At 40.7% G+C, this 25,898-nt stretch overlaps 1 protein-coding gene across 1 annotated transcript; it reads right to left on the bottom strand.

The window, feature by feature from the left end:
* Positions 1-509: 509 nt before the first annotated feature.
* hepacama (hepatic and glial cell adhesion molecule a) lies at positions 510-25,215 on the bottom strand. Its single transcript, XM_060898053.1, has 7 exons — positions 25,042-25,215; positions 19,023-19,361; positions 16,157-16,438; positions 12,792-12,885; positions 11,345-11,409; positions 937-1,013; positions 510-812 (listed from the first exon to the last, which is right to left on the bottom strand). Exons 1-7 carry the CDS (start codon positions 25,127-25,129, stop codon positions 510-512), a joined length of 1,248 nt encoding a protein of 415 aa, XP_060754036.1. The 5' UTR covers positions 25,130-25,215.
* Between the last annotated feature and the right edge of the window lie 683 nt (positions 25,216-25,898).

Below are 25,898 nucleotides of genomic sequence, written 5' to 3'. Positions count from 1 at the left end.
AGGGCTGACACATAGACACAGACAACCATTCACACTCACATTCACACCTACGGTCAATTTAGAGTCACCAGTTAACCTAACCTGCATGTCTTTGGACTGTGGGGGAAACCGGAGCACCCGGAGGAAACCCACGCGGACACGGGGAGAACATGCAAACTCCGCACAGAAAGGCCCTCGCCAGCCACGGGGCTCGAACCCGGACCTTCTTGCTGTGAGGTGACAGCGCTAACCACTACACCACCGTGCCGCCCAGAATAGAATCATTAGATACAATTTTCTCTGTTTTCACTTTTGGGGATGGGCGGATTTAAAATGCCGAAGCTTTACTTTTGGTAGAGGTACATGCAAAAGAGAAACATATTTCAGTCCAGAAAAGTCTGTAGTTTTCAAAAGAAAAGTCTGTCTTTATTCTTATCCTAGAAAATGTCACAGTGTGAATGGTTTTCCCAGACCGCTACACATTAACATGCACATTCAGACGCATCCTCTCTCTCTCTGTGCACCGATGGTTAAATGTGGCTGTGAATGCTCGTCTCGTGTCCGGTTGACTGTTCCTCTGTGTGTGAGGGGGTGGGGCTTGCAGCCGAAGGGTGGGGCTTTCGTGTTAAGCTTTGCAGGTGTGGTGAAGACACCGTAGCCATGGTGGTGGTTGGGGTTGTGGGAGGAGAGGGGACAGGAGTGCGAGGGTATCTTCTTCCTGAGTAGGTATATGCATCTGGAGAGGAGAATGTGCTGGGATAGCAAGGAGGACTGTGCGGATCCAAAGGGTGGATGTAGTTACACGGCTCCTCGTCTTGTTCTTCAGCAAAGTCCTGTCGTTATAGAAGAAACTATTTGAATACAATCAACCAACCTTCTGGGAATGGTGCAGCTATCCTTAAATATTAAATGTAAAGCAATTCTTTTCTGACGATTCTGGAAGGTATTTTTACTTACGGTTTCCTTCAGAACATATAAACCACCTGGGCCTTTACGATTATGGTAGCTCCTTCCCGGCACAATATCAACTGCAACTAGAAAGAATGGATATGTATTGTTAATGCTTATTTGGTAACAGTATTAATGTCAGGATGACGTAAAATCTGACCTGAATGAAGCAACATTGATATATTACAATATATGGACATGACTGTTTTACTGGGAAATACGCCACTCGTATTTTTCATATGAGCAGAGGCGATTCTAGAGTCTGTTGTGGCCCCAAGCAAAAATTTCCAGGGGGCCCTTCTGACCAGTGTTCATCACCAATATGTTATAAATAATCTGACACCAACGAAAAATGTATTAAACCAAAGTTTTTTAAATTCCAAATGTGAAAATATAATGGTAAAGAACAATAAAAACAATAAAAAACAAAATAAATAAGCCTTCGGGCCCTGACTCTCGGGGGGCCCCTGGCCCCAAGCAGTTGCCTGCCTTGCCTGTTCACAAGCTGTGCATCTGCATACAAGCTACATCTGGGACATGGAGAACCAAAACCATGACATATTTTTCAATATGCCACTCATGAGGAAATCGATAAATTGTTTTGATAAATTTGGGTTCTTTTTGTTTGTGAATGTGTTGCGATAATAATTTTAAAAAACATTGGCTTGAAGATATGGAGTTTATCTTCTTGTGTTGAAAAACTCACATTTTTCCTGCAAAATACATTGCGGATCTGAGTGACATATTTAAATAATATTGGCTGGTGTTGAGTGGTCTATCATATATATATCGGAGAAGGCCCAAACATATCAGCATTTAAAATGTTATATTTAATTTCTTTCATTATTTTAATTGTAATTATTCTCTTCTAATTTTAATTTGGTTTCATCTCATCTCATCTCATTATCTGTAGCCGCTTTATCCTGTTCTACAGGGTCGCAGGCAAGCTGGAGCCTCTCCCAGCTGACTACGGGCGAAAGGCGGGGTACACCCTGGACAAGTCGCCAGGTCATCACAGGGCCGACACATAGACACAGACAACCATTCACACTCACATTCACACCTACGGTCAATTTAGAGTCACCAGTTAACCTAACCTGCATGTCTTTGGACTGTGGGGGAAACCGGAGCACCCGGAGGAAACCCACGCGGACATGGGGAGAACATGCAAACTCCACACAGAAAGGCCCTCGCCAGCCACGGGGCTCGAACCCGGACCTTCTTGCTGTGAGGTGACAGCGCTAACCACTACACCACCGTGCCGCCCTAATTTGGTTTCATTTTTATCAAATTTCCTTCAGAAATGAAAGGGTTACTATCCTGAAAACATTAATATAGAGTTATCCAATGAGATTTTTTGTTTGTTGTCTCTAGGCTGAGAAGAGCTTAGAGGTGCCTCACTCATTGGTTAGGACTTCAGTGCTGGGACAGAAGGCCATGGCAGTGTATGTTTATGTAGGAAGTGACAGATGAATTAACCAAACAGATTTTGATTTTTGTGGGAGGGACCAAAATTTTATCACCCTAAGCCTTCTCGAAGGCCAACGTGAGCTTAACCACGAGTCAGCACAACAGTGAAGTCACCTTCCAGCCGGTGTCGAGTTCATCAGTCGTGTTAGTGAATGCTAATAAAACGATCAAGCCAGTGCTATCAAGAGCAAGTAGCACAGGCTAACGACTGAGAAACTAAGATTTCTGTCTCCAGACTCTTCTTCTACACTGCTGCAGTATTTTCCACTCAGACTTAAGTATTCATTTCCCTGTGTAACTTACTGAGTTACTTTTAAAATCAAGATCGACAGCTACACACAACGGAGCGACTTGAAAGCCTGCTGCTAATCCCTTGCAAAATCCTTTGCCCTGTTGATTTTTTGGTGTGTCTGGCTAAGTTTTGGCTCAGCTGAAGTCCCAGACATAATAGTAATGGTTTGCCACTGCTTGTAAATATGTGTGAAGAATATATAATGAAGTTTTGGTAGCCTTTTGTGTGTTCAACACGTCTTTCTCTTTCCTGGCTAGCAAAGAAATGCTTCTGCGTATGCACAGCAGAAAACTTTCTGATTAGATATTCACATCAGCTCCGACGTGTGATGTCATGTTGTCTTGACAACCATGCAATATCGTAAACCATATTCAACGCTCATTCTCCATTGGGTATAGTGACGTAATACACATAGGATAAGCGATATGATAACAATATTGCATGCTATCAAACCAAATGAATGAAACCTGCTAGAAGGGAATAGAACACATTTTTATTCCATGGAAAAAGTGTCCTGTATGGATAATAATTCTTGATATTTCACTCCGATGATGTCACTCCCAGTGTTTTCCAACAGACTTGATGTACAATCTCAAAGTGGTGAACCGGTTCAAAATTAAAATTCTTTTGATTGACTTTTTTTTTGTGTGTGGATGTGTCCATATCATATAAAGAACATTACATGGTTGCCCGAAGACATGAAGTTTATCTTCTTGTGTTGAAAAATATTTTCACTTGTTCACTTCACTCACTCGTGAATATGTTCACCACTCAAAGATAAACTTCATATCTTCATGCAACCATGTCATGTCCTCTGTCTACAAAACTAAGGCTTACTCGCACTCACGACACCTGACTTTGCATCTCAGTGTTGGTACAGTGCAAAAAAAAAAAAGCATTTATCTGAACATAAATACTCTGGTACACCTGCAAATTCTTCACTTCAAGTTAAACTCATGAATTTACCTACAGTATGAAAGTAAAAGTACAAGAAAGATTCACAAAAGAAAAAGACGTCTGGCTCACACAGACTTTAGCTGCTGATGGTAAATTAGCACGTCTTTTCACAAGCAACACAAGAACATTGGAAAACATTAGCAAAGCCGGCTTTATTCCTACAGTGGTGCTTGAAAGTTTGTGAACCCTTTAGAATTTTCTATATTTCTGCATAAATATGACCTAAAACATCATCAAATTTTCACACAAGTCCTAAAAGTAGATAAAGAGAACCCAGTTAAACAAATGAGACCAAAATATTATACTTGGTAATTTATTTATTGAGGAAAATGATCCAATATTACATATCTGTGAGTGGCAAATGTATGTGAAACTCGAGGATTAGCAGTTCATTTGAAGGTGAAATTAGAGTCAGGTGTTTTCAATCAATGGGATGACAATCAGATGTGAGTGGGCACCCTGTTTTATTTAAAGAACAGGGATCTATCAAAGTCTGATCTTCACAACACATGTTTGTGGAAGTGTATCATGGTATGAACAAAGGAGATTTCTGAGGACCTCAGAAAAAGCGTTGTTGATGCTCATCAGGCTGGAAAAGGTTACAAAACCATCTCTAAAGAGTTTGGACTCCACCAATCCACAGTCAGACAGATTGTGTACAAATAGACAAAATTCAAGACCATTGTTACCCTCCCCAGGAGTGGTCGACCAACAAAGATCACTCCAAGAGCAAGATGTGTAATAGTCGGCGAGGTCACAAAGGACCCCAGGGTAACTTCTAAGCAACTGAAGGCCTCTCTCACATTGGCTAATGTTAATGTTCATGAGTCCGCCATCAGGAGAACACTGAACAACAACGGTGTGCATGGCAGCGTTGCAAGGAGAAAGCCACTGCTCTCCAAAAAGAAAATTGCTGCTCATCTGCAGTTTGCTAAAGATCATGTGGACAAGCCAGAAGGCTATTGGAAAAATGTTTTGTGGATGGATGAGACCAAAATAGAACTTTTTGGTTTAAATGAGAAGCGTTATGTTGGAGAAAGGAAAACACTGTTCCAGCATAAGAACCTTATCCCATCTGTGAAACATGGTGGTGGTAGTATCGTGGTTTGGGCCTGTTTTGCTGCATCTGGGCCAGGACGGCTTGCCATCGTTGATGGAACAATGAATTCTGAATTATACCAGCAAATTCTAAAGGAAAATGTCAGGAAATCTGTCCATGAACTGAATCTCAAGAGAAGGTGGGTCATGCAGCAAGACAACGACCCTAAGCACACAAGTCGTTCTACCAAAGAATGGTTAAAGAAGAATAAAGTTAATGTTTTGGAATGGCCAAGTCAAAGTCCTGACCTTAATCCAATCGAAATGTTGTGGAAGGACCTGAAGTGAGCAGTTCATGTGAGGAAACCCACCAACATCCCAGAGTTGAAGCTGTTCTGTACGGAGGAATGGGCTAAAATTCCTCCAAGCCGGTGTGCAGGACTGATCAACAGTTACAAGAAACGTTTAGTTGCAGTTATTGCTGCACAAGGGGGTCACACCAGATACTGAAAGCAAAGGTTCACATACTTTTGCCACTCACAGATATGTAATATTGGATCATTTTCCTCAATAAATAAATGACCAAGGATAAATTTTTTTGTCTCATTTGTTTAACTGGGTTCTCTTTATCTACTTTTAGGACTTGTGTGAAAATCTGATGATGTTTTAGGTCATATTTATGTAGAAATATAGAAAATTCTAAAGGGTCCACAAACTTTCAAGCACCACTGTAATGTCTGAAATGTTATCTCTCACATAGCTAGCTGTCGCAATGCAAACTGCATTGATAAATATGAAGTGTACATCGTATTAGAAATATTAATGTGGCGAGTATGACGTCTCATTCTCGCTGTCATATCAGAAAGTTTCCGTGAGGAATTTAGATTGAATCATTGATGCTAAAAAGACACACTGGGCCAGAATTACTCACGGTTTGTGCAAACCCTCTTTTGGCATGAGTGAAAAGTTCGTGATGGAAAGGAGTGGACAAAATTATTTTTGCATGTGACCTCATTGCAGATGGATTTGTTGGAGGTTCTCTTTCAGTTTGCAAAATTTGATGGAGGAAAGTATTTAAATGAATCATGGAATGTGATTCATTAAGTTTTGCGATAGTCAGGTTCCTGCTAACTGTGGCATCATTTAATGTTGAAAAAAAAGTCTTAATTTTGCAGAGATGTTGCTGTCTGTCAGCGCACACAGCACAGACTGAGCAGGCAGAGAACAGATTTGTGTTCGCTCAGATTAGGCAAATATTTTCTCTTCAAATTATATGCTTGTCAAAGTCCCACTGTGCTCTCAAGGATGAGACACAAAAAAGCGAGGGTGTTGTAGAAGGGAGAGGATTTTCTCCACTTGTGGTAATTTATTTGGAATGCCAGAAGAAGATGTCATCAGAATATATCGAATGCCAAGGCGCTGTAGTAGTTTGCCACCCTGTGCTAAAATGTGATGCTCTTGGTAGATTGTGTTGAATATTAGCTCATCCGGCCGACAGGTGATGACTTTATGCCATCATGTGTTGTCTGTTGTCCGTCTGGCATCAACCACATTTCACAAAAATTGCTTCTTCTCTCTTAATTCCTCACCGATTTTTATTCTTTTTGTCAGGAAGGTAGGCCTGCCTGGGGTGCATATACAGTGGTGCTTGAAAGTTTGTGAACCCTTTAGAATTTTCTATATTTCTGCATAAATATGACCTAAAACATCATCAGATTTTCACACAAGTCCTAAAGTAGACAAAGAGAACCCAGTTAAACAAATGAGACAAAAATATTATACTTGGTCATTTATTTATTGAGGAAAATGATCCGATATTACATATCTGTGAGTGGCAAAAGTATGTGAACCTTTGCTTTCAGTATCTGGTGTGACCCCCTTGTGCAGCAATAACTGCAACTAAACATTTCCGGTAACTGTTGATCAGTCCTGCACACCGGCTTGGAGGAATTTTAGCCCATTCCTCTGTACAGAACAGCTTCAACTCTGGGATGTTGGTGGGTTTCCTCACATGAACTGCTCGCTTCAGGTCCTTCCACAACATTTCGATTGGATTAAGGTCAGGACTTTGACTTGGCCATTCACTTTATTCTTCTTTAACCGTTCTTTGGTAGAACGGCTTGCGTGCTTAGGGTCATTGTCTTGCTGCATGACCCACCTTCCCTTGAGATTCAGTTCATGGACAGATGTCCTGACATTTTCCTTTAGAATTCGCTGGTATAATTCAGAATTCATTGTTCCATCAATGATGGCAAGCCGTCCTGGCCCAGATGCAGCAAAACAGGCCCAAACCATGATACTACCACCACCATGTTTCACAGATGGGATAAGGTTCTTATGCTGGACTGCAGTGTTTTCCTTTCTCCAACATAATGCTTCTCATTTAAACCAAAAAGTTCTGGCTTGTCCACGTGATCTTTAGCAAACTGCAGACGAGCAGCAATGTTCTTTTTGGAGAGCAGTGGCTTTCTCCTTGCAACGCTGCCATGCACACCGTTGTTGTTTAGTGTTCTCCTGATGGTGGACTCATGAACATTAACATTCGCTAGTGTGAGAGAGACCTTCACATGTGTTGTGAAGATCAGACTTTGATAGATCCCTGTTCTTTAAATAAAACAGGGTGCCCACCCACACCTGATTGTCATCTCATTGATTGAAAACACCTGACTCTAATTTCACCTTCAAATTAACTGCAGCCCTGCGATGACCTGGCGACTTGTCCAGGGTGTACCCCGCCTTTCGCCCGTAGTCAGCTGGGATAGGATCCAGCTTGCCTGCGACCCTGTAGAACAGGATAAAGCGGTAAGATAATGAAATGAAAGGAGACGAAATTAACTGCTAATCCTAGAGTTTCACATACTTTTGCCACTCACAGATATGTAATATTGGATCATTTTCCTCAATAAATAAATGACCAAGTATAATATTTTTGTCTCATTTGTTTAACTGGGTTCTCTTTATCTACTTTTAGGACTTGTGTGAAAATCTGATGATGTTTTAGGTCATATTTATGCAGAAATATAGAAAATTCTAAAGGGTTCACAAACTTTCAAGCACCACTGTAGATAGCTTCTACCCAAATTTCCATAATTGCAATTAATAATGAAGATATGCCGGAATTAAGCCCTAACGAGCAGTTTCCAAACAAATCGCTTCTTCTCCCTGGCATGAAGGTCGGGTGCATATACCTTCTATCCAGATTTACTGAATTACATTTATGAATGAAGTTGTGGACTAATTAAGCCTTAATGAGCAGCTCAACAAAATATCGGTTCTTCTTGATCAATTCCTCGCCGTTTTGGATTCTTTCTGGCAAATAGGATGGTATTCCTCGGGTGTATATTGTGTCTATATATAGCTTGTATACAGTGGAATTAGCTTGCAACATTTATTGTGCAAGGTAGCCCACTTTAGATCGTTCCTTCTGAACTCGACGGGGCCAGAGTGGGCTATGCCGTCATTGACGGTCTCGTGAAAATGAATTGACTGCATTTATATTAATTAATTTGTGCATTGTTAGGAGATAACCTGCAAAATTGGCCACTCCCGTTGGCACTTTTTTTTTTTGATTGCGGCCTCACATTAATTTGCCCTGCATCGTGAATCTTGGCCTATGACTACACATTTATGAAAACAGAGAAATGCAGTGAGTATTTGGAGAGTTTTATTTGTTTTGAAATGAAGAAGAAGAAGAAGCCTTTATTTGTCACATGTACACTCAAACACTGTGAAATTCCTCCTCTGCATTTAACCCATCACAAGTTAACACACAAGTGGGCAATGAGCGCACACACATACCCAGAGAAGTGGGCAGCTATGCTACAGCACCCAGGGAGCGGTTGGGGGTTAGGTGCCTTGCTCAACGGCACTTCAGCCATGATACAGAGGGATACAGCTGTTCATTCACTCAACTCCCCTCACGTTTTTCCTGCTGGTCCTGGGAATCGAACCGGCGACCGTTTGGACCCTTTGGGCCCAAGGCTGCTCTGTTACTTTCTACTTCTGGGTGTAGTTTTATCAGTGAGATCAACTTGGAAAATTAGCAAAGGTGAACCCTTCCAAAACACACTCTGAAGTGTTTCCTGCATGTATAATAACATGTAAGCCTGACATACTGTATAGTGAAAGTATCAGTGACAGTTTTACTGTAAATCATGGTTCGAAGCTCCTTAATTAAATGACATTTCAGCAATATTGCACAAGCAAGAGTGCAGATATATTGACTATCGACACGGCTGTGATACAGCGTGATACTGCTTTTATACAACAGTTCTGTAAACAAGAAATCAACATCAGGCAAGTCACATTTCAGACACAACATGACCAAATGTTCTGTTTATTTTTGCTCTGCGAGCCAAAACAGATCCTGAAGAAGCAGCACTCGGTTTATAGCATGTCAGCTAACTGCCTACTGCTTCCTTTTCATCTTCATCTGATGAGCTTTTGGTTTTTAAAAGTCAAAATATATATTCCTGAAAAGTATAATTTGCCATGTCCTCTGATGACATCACTAACATGACTGAAGTAGCTGTTTCAAACCAGGAAGTGGAATTTTATTTTGCGAACACAAAAGAGTGGATCTGTGATACAAACAGTGACACATCCCAGTGTGGTCATAACAAACATAATCTCTAGGAATGCTGCTCGACCAATGAATTTGTTGTATAATTATGATTTAATTCATATTTATGACAGGGCAATGAATGATCCTTGAGTACAATTACAGTGTCTTGCAAAAGTATTCATCCCCCTTGGTGTTTGTCCTGCTCTGTTGCATTACAAGATGGAATTAAAATGGATTTTTGGAGGGTTGGCACCATTTGATTTACACAACATCCTGACCACTTTAAAGCTGCAAATTGTTGTTTTATTATGACATAAACAATAATTAAGATGAAAAAACAGAAATCTAGAGTGTGCATAGGTATTCACTCCCTTTCGTATGAAACCCCTAAATAAGAGCTGGTCCAACCAATTCACTTCATAAGTCACATAATTAGTTGATTAAGATCCACCTGTGTGCAATCAAAGTGTCACATGATCTGTCACATGATGTCTGTATAAATCAACCTGTTCTGGAAGGACCGTGACTCTGCAACACGACTAAGCAAAGCAACATGAAAACCAAGGAGCCTCCAAACAGGTCAGAGACAAAGTTGTGGAGAAGTATAGATCAGGGTTGGGTCATAAAAAATATCCCAAACTTTGGATATCCCAGGGAGCACCATTAAACCCATTATAGCAAAATGGAAAGAAAATGGCACCACTACAGACCTGACAAGCGAAGGCCACCCACCAAAACTCACAGACTGGACAAGGAGGGCGTTAATCAGAGATGCAACAAAGACACCAAAGATAACACTAAAGGAACTGCAAAAATCCACAGCGGAGATGTGAGTATCTGTCCATAAGACCACTTTAAGCTGTACAATCCACAGAGCGGGGCTTTATGGAAGAGTGGCCAGAAAAAAGTCATTGCTTAAGAAGACATGTTTGGAGGTTGCCCAATAGCATGTGGCAGACTCCCCAAACACATGGAAGAAGATTCTCTGGTCAAATGAGACTAAAATTGATCTTTTTGGCCATCATGGGAAACACCATGTGTGGTGCAAACCCAACACCCTGAGAACACCATTCCTACAGTGAAGCATGGTGGTGGCAGCATCATGCTGTGGGGATATTTTTCATCTTCAGGGACAGGAAAGCTGGTCAGGACTGAAGGGAAGATGGATGGCATTAAATACAGGGCAATTCTGGAGGAAAACCTGTTTGAGTCGGCCAGAGGTTTGAGACTGGGACGAAGGTTCACATTCCAGCAGGACAATGACCCTAAACATACTGCTAAAGCTACACTAGAGTCGTTTAAAAGGAAACATTTAAATGCCTTGGAATGGCTGAATCAAAGCCCAGACCTCAATCCAATTGAGAATCTGTGGCATAACTTGAAGATTGCTGTACACCAACGCAACCCATCTAACTTGAAGGAGCTGGAGCAGTTTTGCCTTGAGGAATGGGCAAAAATCCCAGTGGCTAGATGTGCTAAGCTAATAGAGACATACCCCAAGAGACTTGCAGCTGTAATTACAGCAAAAGGTGGCTCGACAAAGTATTGACTTTGGGGGGTGAATACTTATGCACACTCCAGATTTCTGTTTTTTTCATCTTAATTATTGTTTGTGTCACAATAAAACAACAACTTGCACCTTTAAAGTTGTAGGCATGTTGTGTAAATCAAATGGTGCTAACCCTCCAATAATCCATTTTAATTCCAGCTTGTAATGCGACAAAACAGGACAAACACCAAGGGGGATGAATACTTTTGCAAGACACTATAATTTTATTTGTGTGATATTTATACACATCAATGTCATGACAGCAATTTTGATTAAAAAGCAATATTTATTACAGCTCAAACCTGTCACAATTAGCCTTTATAAATGTAAGTTTATGTCAACTGTCATGAAGGTTCTATATAGATGTATAGCCCAATAAACACTAATATTATAAAGAGATAATTCTTAAAAATAAATGAATATTCAAATAAATGCATTGTTCCTGAAATTAAATATTTTACACCACCATCAAAGGATGCATGATATTTAGAATCCAGTTCCCCATGAAATAGAATTGTTTGAAAAGATTGAAATCTTGAGATGTTACCTTCATGATTGCCATTGTTCTGCTCTACATTTTGCCTGCTGTGCATCACAGGCTGTTGCCTTTTTCTACAAAATCAGATCAACAAATGAGCTTTGTTAATAACAAATCAGCAAACTGATCACATATCTGCGGCAGTGTTGAAATAAAACCAAGAACTTTTCAGCATTTCAACAGGTTTGTTAGCAGCACTTTACAAAAAGGTCCATACAAGGCTCAGTGACGGTATTTAGTATAAATACCTGTGTATTTATAATCAAAAAAATTATCCTCCTCAGGCCTCGACTTTGTCTCGGTTAGTATTCACTGATATTCACCTCGCCTTCGGTGAATAATTGTTAAAGCTAGACGGACTTTTGATTTCATATCGGTGAAATTGAGTTCCCTCTGAAATGTGGTCATTGCGATATATATTTATTTCTGTCATATCTCACAAAATATCAGGCCATTCTGTGGCAGGGAAGTTATTTAATTTGAGGGGATTAAAGCAAATAATGTGCATGAAATCACTCGCTTGGCGCAGTCAAGCAGACAGAGGAAGTCCGTGTGTGTGTCCATGTGCAGGTTTAGCTTCTTCTTCTTCTTCTTCTTTTTTTGGGTTTTACAGCTGCTAGCATCCACAGTGCTGCATTACTGCCGTCTACAGGTTTACCTTTGAGCGTGCACTGACAGTTCCATCATTCTGTTGCTAAACGAACAGCTGATCACACCGAGGTGCTCGCTGAGCGCCGATATTTATTAGTTTGGTCCTGCGTTTCCTTTCCTTCGTATATAACATAACGTCTTTTCTTCTCGCTTTCCGTTACTGTAGTCGCTCTTTCACATTTCATTCACACACTCACGTCCTCCATTTTTCTCTCCTGTTTCAAATTTGTATCCCACAATGCCTTGCGTGAACGGGGAAAGCCCACCACGTCATGCATGACGTAGCATCTTGCATTGGGTCATGGTGAAGCAAGAAAAAATAGCAGAGAATTTTGGACCACATGGCTCTCAATTCATTAATTGTTCTATTTAAAAAAAATGAATAAAATTGGAAGTCTGTGATTTGAATTCAGTAGCTTTCAGTCCACTGAACAAAAATAACTTCGTGTCAGGGAAAATTATTTTTATGACCTACACTTGAAAAATCTGAAAGGCAGTCTAGCTTTAAATATCCTGTGTTATGATTTGATTTATAATTAGAGGGGTAAGGAGAAAAATATATTAAATTTCTCAAATTGCCCCAACGTACATTATAGCTTGCAATTTAGTTTAATATTGATTGCGTTTGTGGACCTTTTAGTAAAGTCTTATCCATAAACCGTCTGAAAGTTGTTCTTGTGTACACAACACTCAAAAACACCAGCCTCATTATAACTAGAGTATTGTTTAATATACTCAGAATAATATAATAATAACTGTATAATATAATAAGAACAGTATAATTTTACTCAGAAGGTGAGATTACTTTTTGGAGGGCTTCCAGCAGGCACAAACCGTCACCAGGGTTATGAGCAAGAAAATTCCACCAGTGGAAAGGATAATATAGAGAGAACTTCGTCCTGCAGAAGAAAAAAAAAAAGAAAACACCAGGAAGGCAAGTGTTGTCATGGTGCTGTTCCTTCGTGCCGAAAAACATGTTCCACTGATCATCCGTCTCTCTCTACATACTGCATGCAGCACGACTATAAAGTGATTTTACCTCTCAAATGAAACAAAGTTTGAACTCTTTAACTTTCATTCCAAAGAAATAAGAGTGTAGACGAGGCTGAGAGCTCAAACTGAGATGACGGCCTGGATTTGTTTACAGGTTTTGTTCGAGCTGGAGAGAATAGTGGTGCTTGGGGGGTTTAAAGGTCAGCGGGTGCAGAGAAAACGTAGAACCCCACTGGGTTATTGCTGTATCTTAACAGTGTAGTAGCGTATGAGGAGGAGGAGTGGTAGAACGAGAGGCAAAAGTTACATTGTCCTCCACAACTGTTAGCACCCCTTTTAAAGATTAGTAAAAAGGGTTCGAAAAAATCCACCTTTTGGTGAAATTGCCTCATCTCACACTGAACAAATGAGAAAATCCAACCTTTAAATCAAATAAATTTATTCAGGGAAAAATAAATCCCTCATCAAGAAATAATTATTTTCAACAAAAACACATGTGCCTATATTATTGACACTCCTGCATTTAATACTTTGTACAACCTACAGTATGTCAATAGTAAAACAGCACTGAGTCTCTCCTATAACATTTTATAAGGTTGGAGATACAGACCAGAGCATCTGAGACTGTTCCTCTTTACACAATCTCTCCAGATCATCCAGGGTCCTCGGCTCTCTCTTGTGCTCTCTCCTCTTCAGCTCAGCCCACAGGTTTTCACTGGGGTTCAGGTCAGGGGACTGAGATGCTTCGGATCATTGTCCTGCTGGAAGATCTCACGACGACCCAGTTTTAGTTTCCTGGCAGAGGAGCCAGATTTTGATTTAAAATGTCCTGGTATTTCATGGAGTCCATGATGCCATGGACCCGAATAAGGTTTCCAGGTCTTTGGAGGAAAAACAGTCCCAAAACATCACAGAACTTGCACCATATTTTACAGTTGGGATCGGGTTCTTTTCATTATAGCCATCCTTCTTTTTACACCAAACCCACCTTCAGTGTTTATTGCCAAAAAGCTCCATTTTTGTTTCATCAGACCATAGGACACGGTTCCAGTCAAAGTTGTAGTAGCGTTTCACAAACTCCAGGTGGTTAACTGACAGAAAAGGCTTTTTTTTCCCCTGGCATATCTTCCAAATAATATGTTGGCATGGAGGTGGAGTCTGATGGTGGTTTTGGAGACTTGGAAACCCCAAGATTTTACTTTTTCTTGTAATTCACCAACAGTGATCCTTGGAGATTTTTTTTGTGCTTCTCTTACCATCATCCTCACTGTACGTGGAGGCAAAATAACCTTGGGTCCTCTTCCAGGCGAGTTTGTAACAGTTCCAGTTAGTGTCCACTTTTTTTTTTTTTTTTATTATTGTCCTAACAGTAGAAATGGACATTTTCAGGCTTGTAGCTATTTTTATAACCACTCCCTGACTTATGAAGCCTACTCTACTCTACATCTTACTCTGGGAATCCATCCATGTAAGGGACATGTTGCAGTAATCCATCAATCATGGCTAAGTTTACTCTTTTGGACTTGAGCCTGACTTGGCATTTTTAGGATTCAAACTCAATCTCTGGACGATAAACTGAACGCTTTTCTCTTGCGCCACTCATTCAAAAGTATTTGCATGATATTAAGCTCTAAATTTCTATAATTTTTGTTTTCAGGGGTCCAGCTACTCTTTCAGAAGGGATTGTTGTGGTCACTTATAATCAGAGACCAATAGATATGCAAACTGAAGCCAATTCACTAGCACTAGGGGAAATAGTTTGTGCTTGTGCATTTCTATACTTCACACTTATGATGAATTACTTAATTGAAATGATGATGATGATGATGATCATCATCATCATCATAAACATCATGCAGATTTTAAGGCCTAAGTTAAGCAACTTTGCTCTGAAAAACTCCACCGGGTCACACAGATAATTTAAACAAGAACAACACTAGCAAACAGCTAAAACAACTATTATTGCGTCAAAATACAAATAGAAGTGCATCTAGAAATGCCTGAATAACTCCGAATGTTGTTCAGAACTACACTCTTTCACAGAACAGTAAGTTTAATCGAGATAAAACGCTCCACTTTGGCTTCCATTAACCTTCATCCTACCAAGTGGGGTCCATCTGGACCCCACACCTATGTTTGTTTGCCATTTTAAAAATATGTGACATACTGCCTCACCGTTTTATGAATTTGTCGGAATTTATGTCTTAATTAAAACACTAAAGCACCGGAAGATCAGCTTTTTGCATTGTGAAGGTATAATTAATTTGTTACTGGGGTCCAACCGGACACCAGAGTAAAGTTTATCTGTCTTTCATTTTATAATTGAATAGTACACTGAAAGTTAACTTCTTTTATTTCTTTTATGTTCCGTAATGAAACTACCAAGGCATTCCTTCTTGGGGTCCGTGTGGACCCCACTGCTGCAATAAGCACAGGCTGCAAAACAAAAGCCCTAAATTATTTTACAATTACTTTTTTGTTTTAAATTCTGTAAGAAAAGACCTAAGTTGTAATCCAGAATGTTTTACAGCTGCATGAGCTGCAAACATCATGTATATAATGCCAATTTTTTTTTGTGGCGCTATAATTTGCTACATGTATGCTAGTTATTGCAATATTATTGCAATGTTATTGCATTTATAATACATCACTGATATTCAGCCATAGTGGATTTTGTTCTTCAATAAAGTTATGTCTGTTTGCTGCATTGAATTGGTTCTTACTGCATTGATTTCAAGCTATTCCCTCCTGGGGTCCATACGGACCCCACCTGGTAGTTTGTGTATGTAAAATTGGCTGGTAGGATGAAGGTTAAGTGTGTTCTTTATGCCTTGGGCCCTTTAGTGTATTGCTGTTATTAATACAAGATGTTCTGAACAAAACTTATCTGGTGATTTTGTCTTTATAAGCTTTAATTTTAAAGAAAAGTATTGGGGTCCAAACGGACCCCACATGGTAAGATTAAGGTGTAAAATAGCATGGTAGGATGAGGGTTAAAGGTGAGCTTTGAGTCAATATTTTTCTTCCATTTGTTCAGTACAGATAAATATGTCAGAACTATTCTGCTTGGTAAAAGACACCGATTAGACAGTGATTAGATAAAAAAAATGTTAAATTTTCCTTTAAGCATCTCAAACAATATGTACTATGGAGAAAGAACCTGCACCCTGTACCTACTGTAGACTGTGAGCCTGACAGGTATGCTCTTCATACTGCTGATAGGGTTCTCCACAGTGCAGGCGTAGACATCATCATCTGATATCAGCACCCTGGAGATAGTTAGAACTTTCTGGTCATGTGACAGGAGCAAACGCGAGTCATTGGTCAGAGACTTCCCACCCTTCAGCCAGCCATAAATAGGCTTTGTGCCCCTTTCATGAGTGCAGTTCAGTGTAAAGTGCTCAGTCAGCTCCAGCACAGAGGATGCCACCAAATTCACAAATGGCCTGGACACAGGAACTGACAAGGAAAGACACAAATATATTTATAATTTACATTTTTGCAGTTGCTGTACTGCATAATGGTACATTTACCATTGGGTGAACCATATCTTAAAATCTGTAAACAGGAATAATGTTGAGCAGCTGATTTCAGTTTCCATAACAAATGATATTTAATCAGTTTTTGTCTTCGAACGTAGTGAACACAAGGGTGAACACTACATGACAATACAATATTATATTATTTTATTTTGCTGTGTATACTGTGTACAGTGGCATGCAAAAGTTTGGGCACCCTTACTGAAAATGTCTGTTACTGCGAATAGTTAAGTGAGCAGAAGATGAACTGATCACCAAAAGGCATAAAGGTAAAGACAACACATTTCTTTTCAGTGCTTTCTGCAAGATTTGTGTATTATTTTTGTTTTTTACAATTGGAGAGTGAAAAAAGAAAAGGAACACCATGCAAAAGTTTGGGCACCCCAATGCATTTGAGTTCTCAGGTAACTTTTACCAAGGTTCCAGACTTTAATTAGCTTATTGAGCTGTGGCTTGTTCAAATTCTTCGTTAGGAAAGGTCAGATGATGCAGATTTCAAAGCTGTATAAATTCTCTGACTCCTCAAACTTGTCCCTAAAATCAACAGCCATGGGCTCCTCTAAGCAACTCCCTCACATTCTGAAAAATAAAATAATTGATGTTCACAAAGCAGGAGAAGCTACAAGAACGTAGCAAAGTGTTTTCAGGTCGCTGTTTCCTCTGATTGTAATGTTATTAAGAAATGGCAGTTAACAGAAACAGTGGAGATCAAGGTGAGGTCTGGAAGATGAAGAAAACTTTCTGAAAGAACTGCTCGTTGGATTGCTAGAAAGGTAAATAAAAACCCCTGTTTGACTGCAAAAGACCTTCAGAAAGATTTAGCAGACCCTGGAGTGGTGGTGCACTGTTCTACTATGCAGCGACAGCTGAACAAATATGACCTTCATGGGAGAGTCATCAGAAGAAAACCTTTCCTGCATCCTAGCCACAAAATTCAGCATCTGAAGTTTGCAAATAAACATCTAAATAAGCCTGATGCATTTTGGAAACAAGTCCTGTGGACTGATGAAATCAAAATAGAACTTTTTGGCCACAATGTGCAAAGGAATGTTTGGAGAAAAAAGGGTGCCAAATTCCAGGAAAAGAACACCTCTCCAACTCTGAACCATGAGTGTGGATCGATCATGCTTTGGGGTTGTGTTGCAGCCAGTGGCACAGGGCACATTTCATTGGTCAAGGGGAGCATGGATTTGAATAAATACCAGCAAATTCTGGAAGCAAACATCACACCATCTGTAAAAAAGTTGAAGTTAAAAAGAGGACGGGTCCTACAATAAGACGATGATCCAAAATACACCTCAAAATCTACAATGGAATACCTCAAGAGGTCCAAGCTGAAGGTTTTGCCCTGGCCCTCACAGTCCCCTGACCTAAACATCATTGAAAATCTGTGGATAGATCTCAAAAGAGCAGTGCATGCAAGACAGCCCAAGAAACTTGTAGAACTGGAAGCCTTTTGCAAGGACGAATGTGTGAAAATCCCCCAGGTAAGAACTGAAAGATTATTAGCTGGCTACAAAAAGTGTTTACAAGCTGTGATACTTGCCAAAGGGGGTGTTACTAGGTACGAACCATGCAGGGTACGCAAACTTTTGCTTCGGGCCTTTTTCCTTTTTTGTCATTTAGAAAATGTAAAAGATGAAAATAAAAAAATAATGTTTTTGCTTAAAATATTAAGGGAATATTTAACTTTATGCCTTTTGGAGATCATTTCATTTTCAACTTGCTTAACTGTTCACAGTAACAGCAATTTTGACCAGGGGTGTTCAAACTTTTGCATACCACTGTATATATCCAATAGTAGTATGTATTCTGTAAATTACCCATTAACACCATGTCTCTAGAGTTGGTACAAATGGTACTAAAGCAAAAAAAAACATCAAGTGAGCATCAATTCAGCATTTGAAATTGCCTTGTTGATGAGAGTGATCAGAAAAGAATGGCCTGACTGGGTCAAGCTGGCAGGGAGGTTATACTAGCTCAAATAATCATTCTTTTCAAATGTGGTGAGCAGAAAAGCATCTCAGAATATGCAACACATCAAACTCTGAGGTGGATAGGCTACATCCACATTGAGGTTCATTTCTGTCAACCAAGAACAGGAATCTGAGGCTGAAGTGGACATGAGCTCTCCAGAACTGGGCAGATTAATCTTAGGAAAGCACTGTTTTTTTTGTTTGCTTTTTAAATTTCAAATGTTAAACTGGAAATGGAATGAATTTCACGGAATCCAGGTGTATATTAAACATCCCAATATCTATCACAAAGCAAAATGAATTCATGTTACATTTTATATTTTTATTTCATTTCAAATTATTGTATTGTTTTGAAAGCCTTTTCCAACATTGATCCAGAGTTAACCCTCAGAAGATTGTGCTGTTTCAGCAGTTTCTGGCATATGATTCTTGATTATTAACCTGAAATATTGTATGCACCAGTGTGCCAGAGCCCTAAGTGGTAATCTACTGTACATGCTGACAGGAAACCCCTCCTTCCCTGCCTACCATCTACAGTGAGGTTCATGCGTTTCTCCCCGGTAAAGGTGTCATCAGTGATGGAGATCTCCACTTCATAAGTGCCCTCATCTGACAGCTGCAGGTAGTTGAGGAGCAGTGAGCCGTTTTCGAAGAGCATGATGCGGCCACGGTACTCACTCCGCAAGTTCCCGATGATATCAGTGCCGATAGACTGCACCACAGTGACGGGTTTCTCTCTCTTCAGCTGCCACTTGATGACGGGCTTGTCTGAGCTGGTGCTGGTGTACCTGACAGAGAGCAGGGCTGAGCCACCTAGGGTGCCTCTTATGATAGAGGATGGGCAGGTGATGTTCACTCCACTGACGACTTAATGCAAATACAAAACAAGACACATGGGTCATATTAATAATGAATTTATAATCGATCCCATTCTAGACTATCTGTAGATGATATTCTGCCATGTAAGAGTCAAAGAGCTCCTATATATTTAAGAAGAAACTTCATGCCAATGTCACCAACAGCTAATGCAAAAACACACTCTCACTATGTATGCTTCTTAATCCTTTGTATGATAGTAATGCACATACTGCACATAGTAACACACTGACTCTTTGTTCTTTAAGTCAAAAATGTCAGATTTATTGAAAGAACATCTCCAACAAAACCACTTTTATGAAGTATAATTACATCGTGTAAACTAGAGGTACTATGCCAAGGGCACAGTGGTATCCCATTTCCACACCTGAGGCCTTGGGACAAAGGTCAAGGTCACAGAACTGAGAGAAATGAGGCCACTTGTCTGGAATCTGATGACAAAGGGAAAAAGATAGATCCATGGTTAATAATATTAACTAAGTTCCTATTTTTCACCAATTTCTTGATGCAGGTCAGTGAAAAATATGCAGATCATTGACCTATCAAGGTCACTCCAGGGCAAAACCAATGCTCCCAAATGAAAGCCTATGTATGACTTCCTATTCATGATCAATAGTAACTATGGGCCTATCTTGCACTGTTTTCATAATAGAAGCCATTGAAAATATGCAGGTAATTGATATGACCTTTCAAGGCCACTCTAGATCAAATTTTTTGGTGCCAAAAAAAAAATCCATATATGAATTCCTATTCATGATTAATAGTAACTACAGACCTGTCTAGCACAGTTTATGAGATACAGGCCTTCAAAAATATGGGGGTCTCCAATCTGACCTTTCAGGGTCACTCCAGGTCAAATTTTTTGGTGCCAAAAGAAAGTCCATATATGACTTCCTATTCATGGTTAATAGTGACTATGACCTTATCTTGCTCTGCTTTTGAGATATAGGCTATTGAAAATATGTGACCTAATATTGACCTAGGTCAAAGGTCAATAGGTCAAAACTATAAATATTCATTAAAACATGTTTTTCAATGGCAAAGGAGCAAGGCTAGCTCAAAGACCATGAAAAATAGACAAAACTCTGACTTTTTGCTATAGAGTCACCAAATTGACAAGTTCAAGGTCACGTAACTCAGTGAAAATTGGTTAAATCGCTTAACTGATGTGAATTACTTTGAAGCCCCCTAAATAGGTTCTCCGTACCCAGTTTGGTGAAAATTCATGAAAAATGAGGGAGGAGTAGCGATTTAACACATAAATGACCTTTGACCTAATTCTGGCAAAGGGTCAAGGTCACAGGTCAAATGAGTGCAAAAAAGTATTAAGGTATAAGGGCCATGGAAGAGGGCATGAAAGGATTTTGTCTGGCTTGTCCTGGTACTGTACCAGGTGGTCCCATTCATAGTCATTCCTGAAAATTTTATGACATTATAAAATGACATCATGACAAGTAATGCATGATATGGAGATCACAGATGGTCACTACCTATATATGCACACCAAGTTTCATCCAGATATCTTGAAAACTAAGCGAGAAATTACCCTTGTCTAACGACTACTATGACGTACACGAAACTGAAGCAATTTCAAGATCCCATTTCCACTGAAGTGGAAATGGGATAATAAGGAAAAGAAAATGGTCAGAAGAGGAAAAAAAGACAGCTGCAATTGGGCAGTGATTGCATTTCAGTGTGGCACGACTGCAACAAACTGATGCAAGTGAAATCTTGCCTCACAGCAAGAAGGTCCGGGTTCAAGACCAGCAGTTGACGAGGGCCTTTCTGTGTGTAGTTTACATACAGTATTCTCCCCGTGTCTTTGTGGGTTTCCTCCAGGTGCTCTGGTTTCCCTCACAGTCGAAAGACATGCAGGTTAGGCTAATTGGTGACTCTAAATTGAGCGTAGGTGTGAATGTGAGTGTGAATGGTTGTCTGTGTCTATGTGTCAGCCCTGTGATGACCTGGTGACTTGTCCAGGGTGTACCCCGCCTTTCGCCCGTAGTCAGCTGGGATAGGCTCCAGCTTGCCTGTGACCCTGCACAGGATAAGTGGCTACAAATGATGGATGGACGGATTTGAACAAGCCATTTTATTTTACAAAGCTCAAGTCTCCCTGCCAAGTGACCACAACATCTAATCTAGGGTCAAATCTCCACAGAAGATCTTTACACTGCCATCGTCACTTGAGGTAATGCCCAAAATGATGCCCAAACCCTGAATGGTGCATAGGTTTTAATATTCTAGTTTGGTGTAATAGTAACTACATAAAAAGATGTGTAGTGTTGGATCATTATGGAAGATCATCTTTACACATAACAAGTAAACACAATGTATTCATAATGTGAATAAGATAATCGCTACACATATCTTTAAGGATAAGGTATGGTCATGAATTAATATATTGAGGCCACAAGGTAAGGGTCTAAAAAAGCCATGGCCTAATGGTTAGAAAAGCAGCTTTGGGACCAAAAGGTTGCTGGTTTGAGTCTGTGGACCAGCAGGAATGGCTGAAGTGCCCTTGAGCAAGGTACCTAACCCCCAACTGCTCCACAGGCTGCTCTGGGTATGTTGTGTGCCACTCTGGATAAGAGCATGTGCTAAATGCCTGTAATGTAAGGTAAAGATCTATTTCATTGGCACTAAGTACATAACCTGTGGGAACTACTGTATTTTAAAACTAGAAGGGCACACGGTCAAGTGCATACCTCCGCCAAGCCACATATTATCAACATCAAAATCAAATGACTTGAATCTAGGGTAATAGTAAAGCTGTACACCAAATTTCAGAGTTATGTTGGGAACAGGGTGGCACGGTGGTGTAGTGGTTAGCGCTGTCGCCTCACAGCAAGAAGGTCCGGGTTCGAGCCCCGTGGCCGGCGAGGGCCTTTCTGTGTGGAGTTTGCATGTTCTCCGGGTGCTCCGGTTTCCCCCACAGTCCAAAGACATGCAGGTTAGGTTAACTGGTGACTCTAAATTGAGCGTAGGTGTGAATGTGAGTGTGAATGGTTGTCTGTGTCTATGTGTCAGCCCTGTGATGACCTGGCGACTTGTCCAGGGTGTACCCCACCTTTCGCTCGTAGTCAGCTGGGATAGGCTCCAGCTTGCCTGCGACCCTGTAGAACAGGATAAAGCGGCTAGAGATAATGAGATGAGATAAGATGTTAAGTCTGAGGTTACCACAACATATCAAGTTTTAGGCTTAAGTTACTTAATTTGTAGCTGCAACTTTGGTTTCTTGTGGCCACAGCATCATAATTCAGGTTCATCAGATACTTATATGTTAGATGGTGGTGTAGTGATTAGCGCTGTCACCTCACAGCAAGAAGGTTCTGGGTTTGAGCCCTGTGGCCGGCGAGGGCCTTTCTGTGTGGAGTTTGCATGTTCTCCCCGTGTCTGTGTGGGTTTCCTCCAGATGCTCCGGTTTCTCCCACAATCCAAAGACGTGCAGGTTAGGATCATTGGTGGCTCTAAATTGAATGTGAGTGTGAATGGTTGTTTGTCTCTATGTGTCAGCCCTGCAATGACTTGGCGACTTGTCCAGGGTGTACCCCACCTCTCTTCCATAGTCAGCTGGGATAAGCTCCAGCTTGCCCCCAACTCTGCACAGGACAAGTGGTTATGGATAATGGATGGATGGATATCTGCACTTTATTCCATCTATAGTCCATACTGTTTCTGCCATCTATCTTTTATATCCTTTATATTGTATTTTATATTTTTCCTTTTTACCTCCGCCAACTTTGTTGCAGGAGGTTATGTTTTTGCCTGTTTGTTTGTTTGCTTGTTTGTCTGCCTGTTCCCCACATAACTCAAAAAATAGTGAACTGATTTTGATGATATTTTGAGGAAAGTTGAACCATAGGCCAAAGAACCGTTGATTAGATTTTGCTGCAAATCCGAATATGTGGCTTGGCAGAGGTATGCACTCTACCAAGTGTTCTTCTAGTTCTACTTGTAAACAAGTATCTTCCAGAGGAAAGTGGTGTCTTAATGGGTTAAGACTCTGGGTTACTGGTCAGAGAGATGGAGGTTTGAGCCCCAGCACTGCCAAGCTGCCACTGTTGGGCCCTTGGGCAAGGCCCTTCACCTGATCAGTTCGAATAATTTTTGCAAATTCTATTTTTCTGTCATAAAAAGCATTTCACTGCACATGGTACTATGTATGGTTGTGTGTGTGTGAGACCATCTCATCTCATCTCATTATCTCTAGCCGCTCCATCCTTCTCCAGGGTCGCAGGCAAGCTGGAGCCTATCCCAGCTGACTACGGGCGAAAGGCGGGGTTCACCCTGGACAAGTCGCCAGGTCATCACAGGGCTGACACATAGACACAGACAACCATTCACACTCACATTCACACCTACGGTCAATTTAGAGTCACCAGTTAACCTAACCTACATGTCTTTGGATTGTGGGGGAAACCGGAGCACCCGGAGGAAACCCACGCGGACACGGGGAGAACATGCAAACTCCACACAGAAAGGCCCTCGCCGGCCCCGGGGCTTCTTGCTGTGAGGCGACAGCGCTAACCACTACACCACCGTGCCACCCTGTGTGAGACCAATAAAATTTGAATTTGAAATTTGATACAGTTTCAAAATATTAACTCAGGGCCTCCATATATTAATTCATGGCCATGCCTAAATAAAAACAGTGTCACCTCAGCAAACTTGTACAAATTGAATTGAACAGAAAGAGATAATTCAGGACCAAGTCTCAGACCTGCCATGTTGGCTAAATACAGGTTTAAAGAGCTGCTGAACCATTATTATTTTGCAGCAAAGCCATCTGAATGTTCCAGCAGGTTCAAAGACTGTTCCTCCACTCCGCCATAGCAGGATTATGTGGTGCGAGTCAGCATGGCATGTCTTCATCGCCTTGGTAACAGGCCTCGGGGTTCACGGTTTGCCAAGACGAGCTAACAAAGGCCAGGATTGTAGGCCTGTCCTCGTCCAGTGAGGGCCAGCTGGGTGAGCGCCATGCTCTTGTGTGATTGGTGGCTAGCAGACAGTGGCAGCTCAGTGATTTTGCAAATCAACACACAGTACAATGACACAAAAGTAGTGCTTGGAGCCAGGCTTTGACTGCTACATGTTCTGCTGCATGAAACATTCTCCTTTCCCATCATGTCTTTCTCCATCTAATCCATAGCATAATGTACACCATCACTTACAGAGTCTCAGCATGCTGGCCCTTCCTTGTGAACACTAAAAATAAAGCATTCAGCCTCTCCCCCCCCAAAAAAAAAGCTCCTGCAACTGAATTAATTACGGAGGAAATTATATAAATAATTATATAACATTGTTTTGAAGTAAAGCGTTTTGGCTGAAGCGCAAACTTCACACACTTTGGTCTTGAAATGAGAAATTATTCAGATGAAGCCAAGGATTGCATGTCAAATTCATGACCTACAGTTTTCATTTGTTAAGATGTTAAATCCTCTGCATAGCTTAAAATATGGAAAAAAATAAAAAACTGAACACAACAACAACAATAATAATAATAATAATAATAATAATAATAATAATAATAATAATAATAATAATTGCAATTATGCAAGAGGCATCACACACCAATTGGAAAGCAACTTCCAGCTTTTTTTTCTTTCTGTCTTTTCTCTGCTGAAGTTCTGACCCAGGTTCACATGACAGCAGGTATTTCTGTACTTACCTGCCAGGCAAAAGGTGAGGATGCATAGTCTCTGGAAAAGTGAAAAGACTCCTGCCTCTTTGGAGGAAGCCTGCCTCTCCGCCTTCATCTTGGGAGTAGCGTTGGGTTTCTCTCCCCCGCACTCAGCATGGTTTGGCCACTCCAGGCACGTTTCGGAGAGAACACATCGCACTTCCTGCCAGACTGGACACTGCCTGCTCTGAACCCCACTCCCAAGACCCCTCACTGAACAGCTCTCTGTTTCTCTCTCTCTCTCTCTCTCTCTGTGCCTGAGTGCACATCTATTTTCAGTGGCGCCTCTGTGTGTGTCTTTATCCAGCATTGTGTATCGTGTGCGGTGGTGTTTCTCTTTTCCTCATAAGTCACTGCTCTGTGACAGGTTGAACTACCATCACTGTCTTTTCTCTCTGAAACAGACTTCGATTACACTCCCGTTATTTTTCTGACTTTCCACGGTAGTTCTAAATTCAGTTCATACTACTTATATAACTGACTTTATTTTATTTATTTATTTTTTACTGTCTTGCAGAAAGCCTGAAACAAATGCAAGGCATTGATTTCCAGTCTTTCTTGTAAATGAGGTCCTTGATGATTTGTACAGGGCAGGAACTTAGCCCCTCTTGCAGAACATAAAGGCTACATAAAAGAAAGCTCTTGGGTTCACATGTGAACTCATCAGAACAAGAGTACAGAATGAATAGACCTGCTGTTGCTGAAAACACACGCCCTCCAACCGAGCCCCATCCTCGCCCGTTGACCAGAACACTGCTCAAGCCCTTTAAAATGTGCACAGAGAACATGTTTGGTTTGTTTCCTTAATGAGTACTACATATCTAGCCCCTTGGAACTTCAAGATG

Source organism: Neoarius graeffei, chromosome 17 (genome assembly GCF_027579695.1).
Source record: "Neoarius graeffei isolate fNeoGra1 chromosome 17, fNeoGra1.pri, whole genome shotgun sequence".
Classification (NCBI taxonomy): domain Eukaryota; kingdom Metazoa; phylum Chordata; class Actinopteri; order Siluriformes; family Ariidae; genus Neoarius; species Neoarius graeffei.
Note: the sequence above shows the minus strand (reverse complement) of the source record. Positions and strands in the feature narration are given on the sequence as shown.

What these genes read in the sequence shown, in the direction of transcription:
- hepacama (XM_060898053.1), bottom strand. Translation starts at nt 25,129, where the DNA reads ATGAAGGCGGAGAGGCAGGCTTCCTCCAAAGAGGCAGGAGTCTTTTCA. An exon ending in CCTCACCTTTTGCCTGGCAG is followed by an intron (nt 19,362 to 25,041) that starts GTAAGTACAGAA and finishes ATTTGCATTAAG; the next exon opens with TCGTCAGTGGAGTGAACATC. An exon ending in GAACAATGGCAATCATGAAG is followed by an intron (nt 1,014 to 11,344) that starts GTAACATCTCAA and finishes CATTCTTTCTAG; the next exon opens with TTGCAGTTGATATTGTGCCG.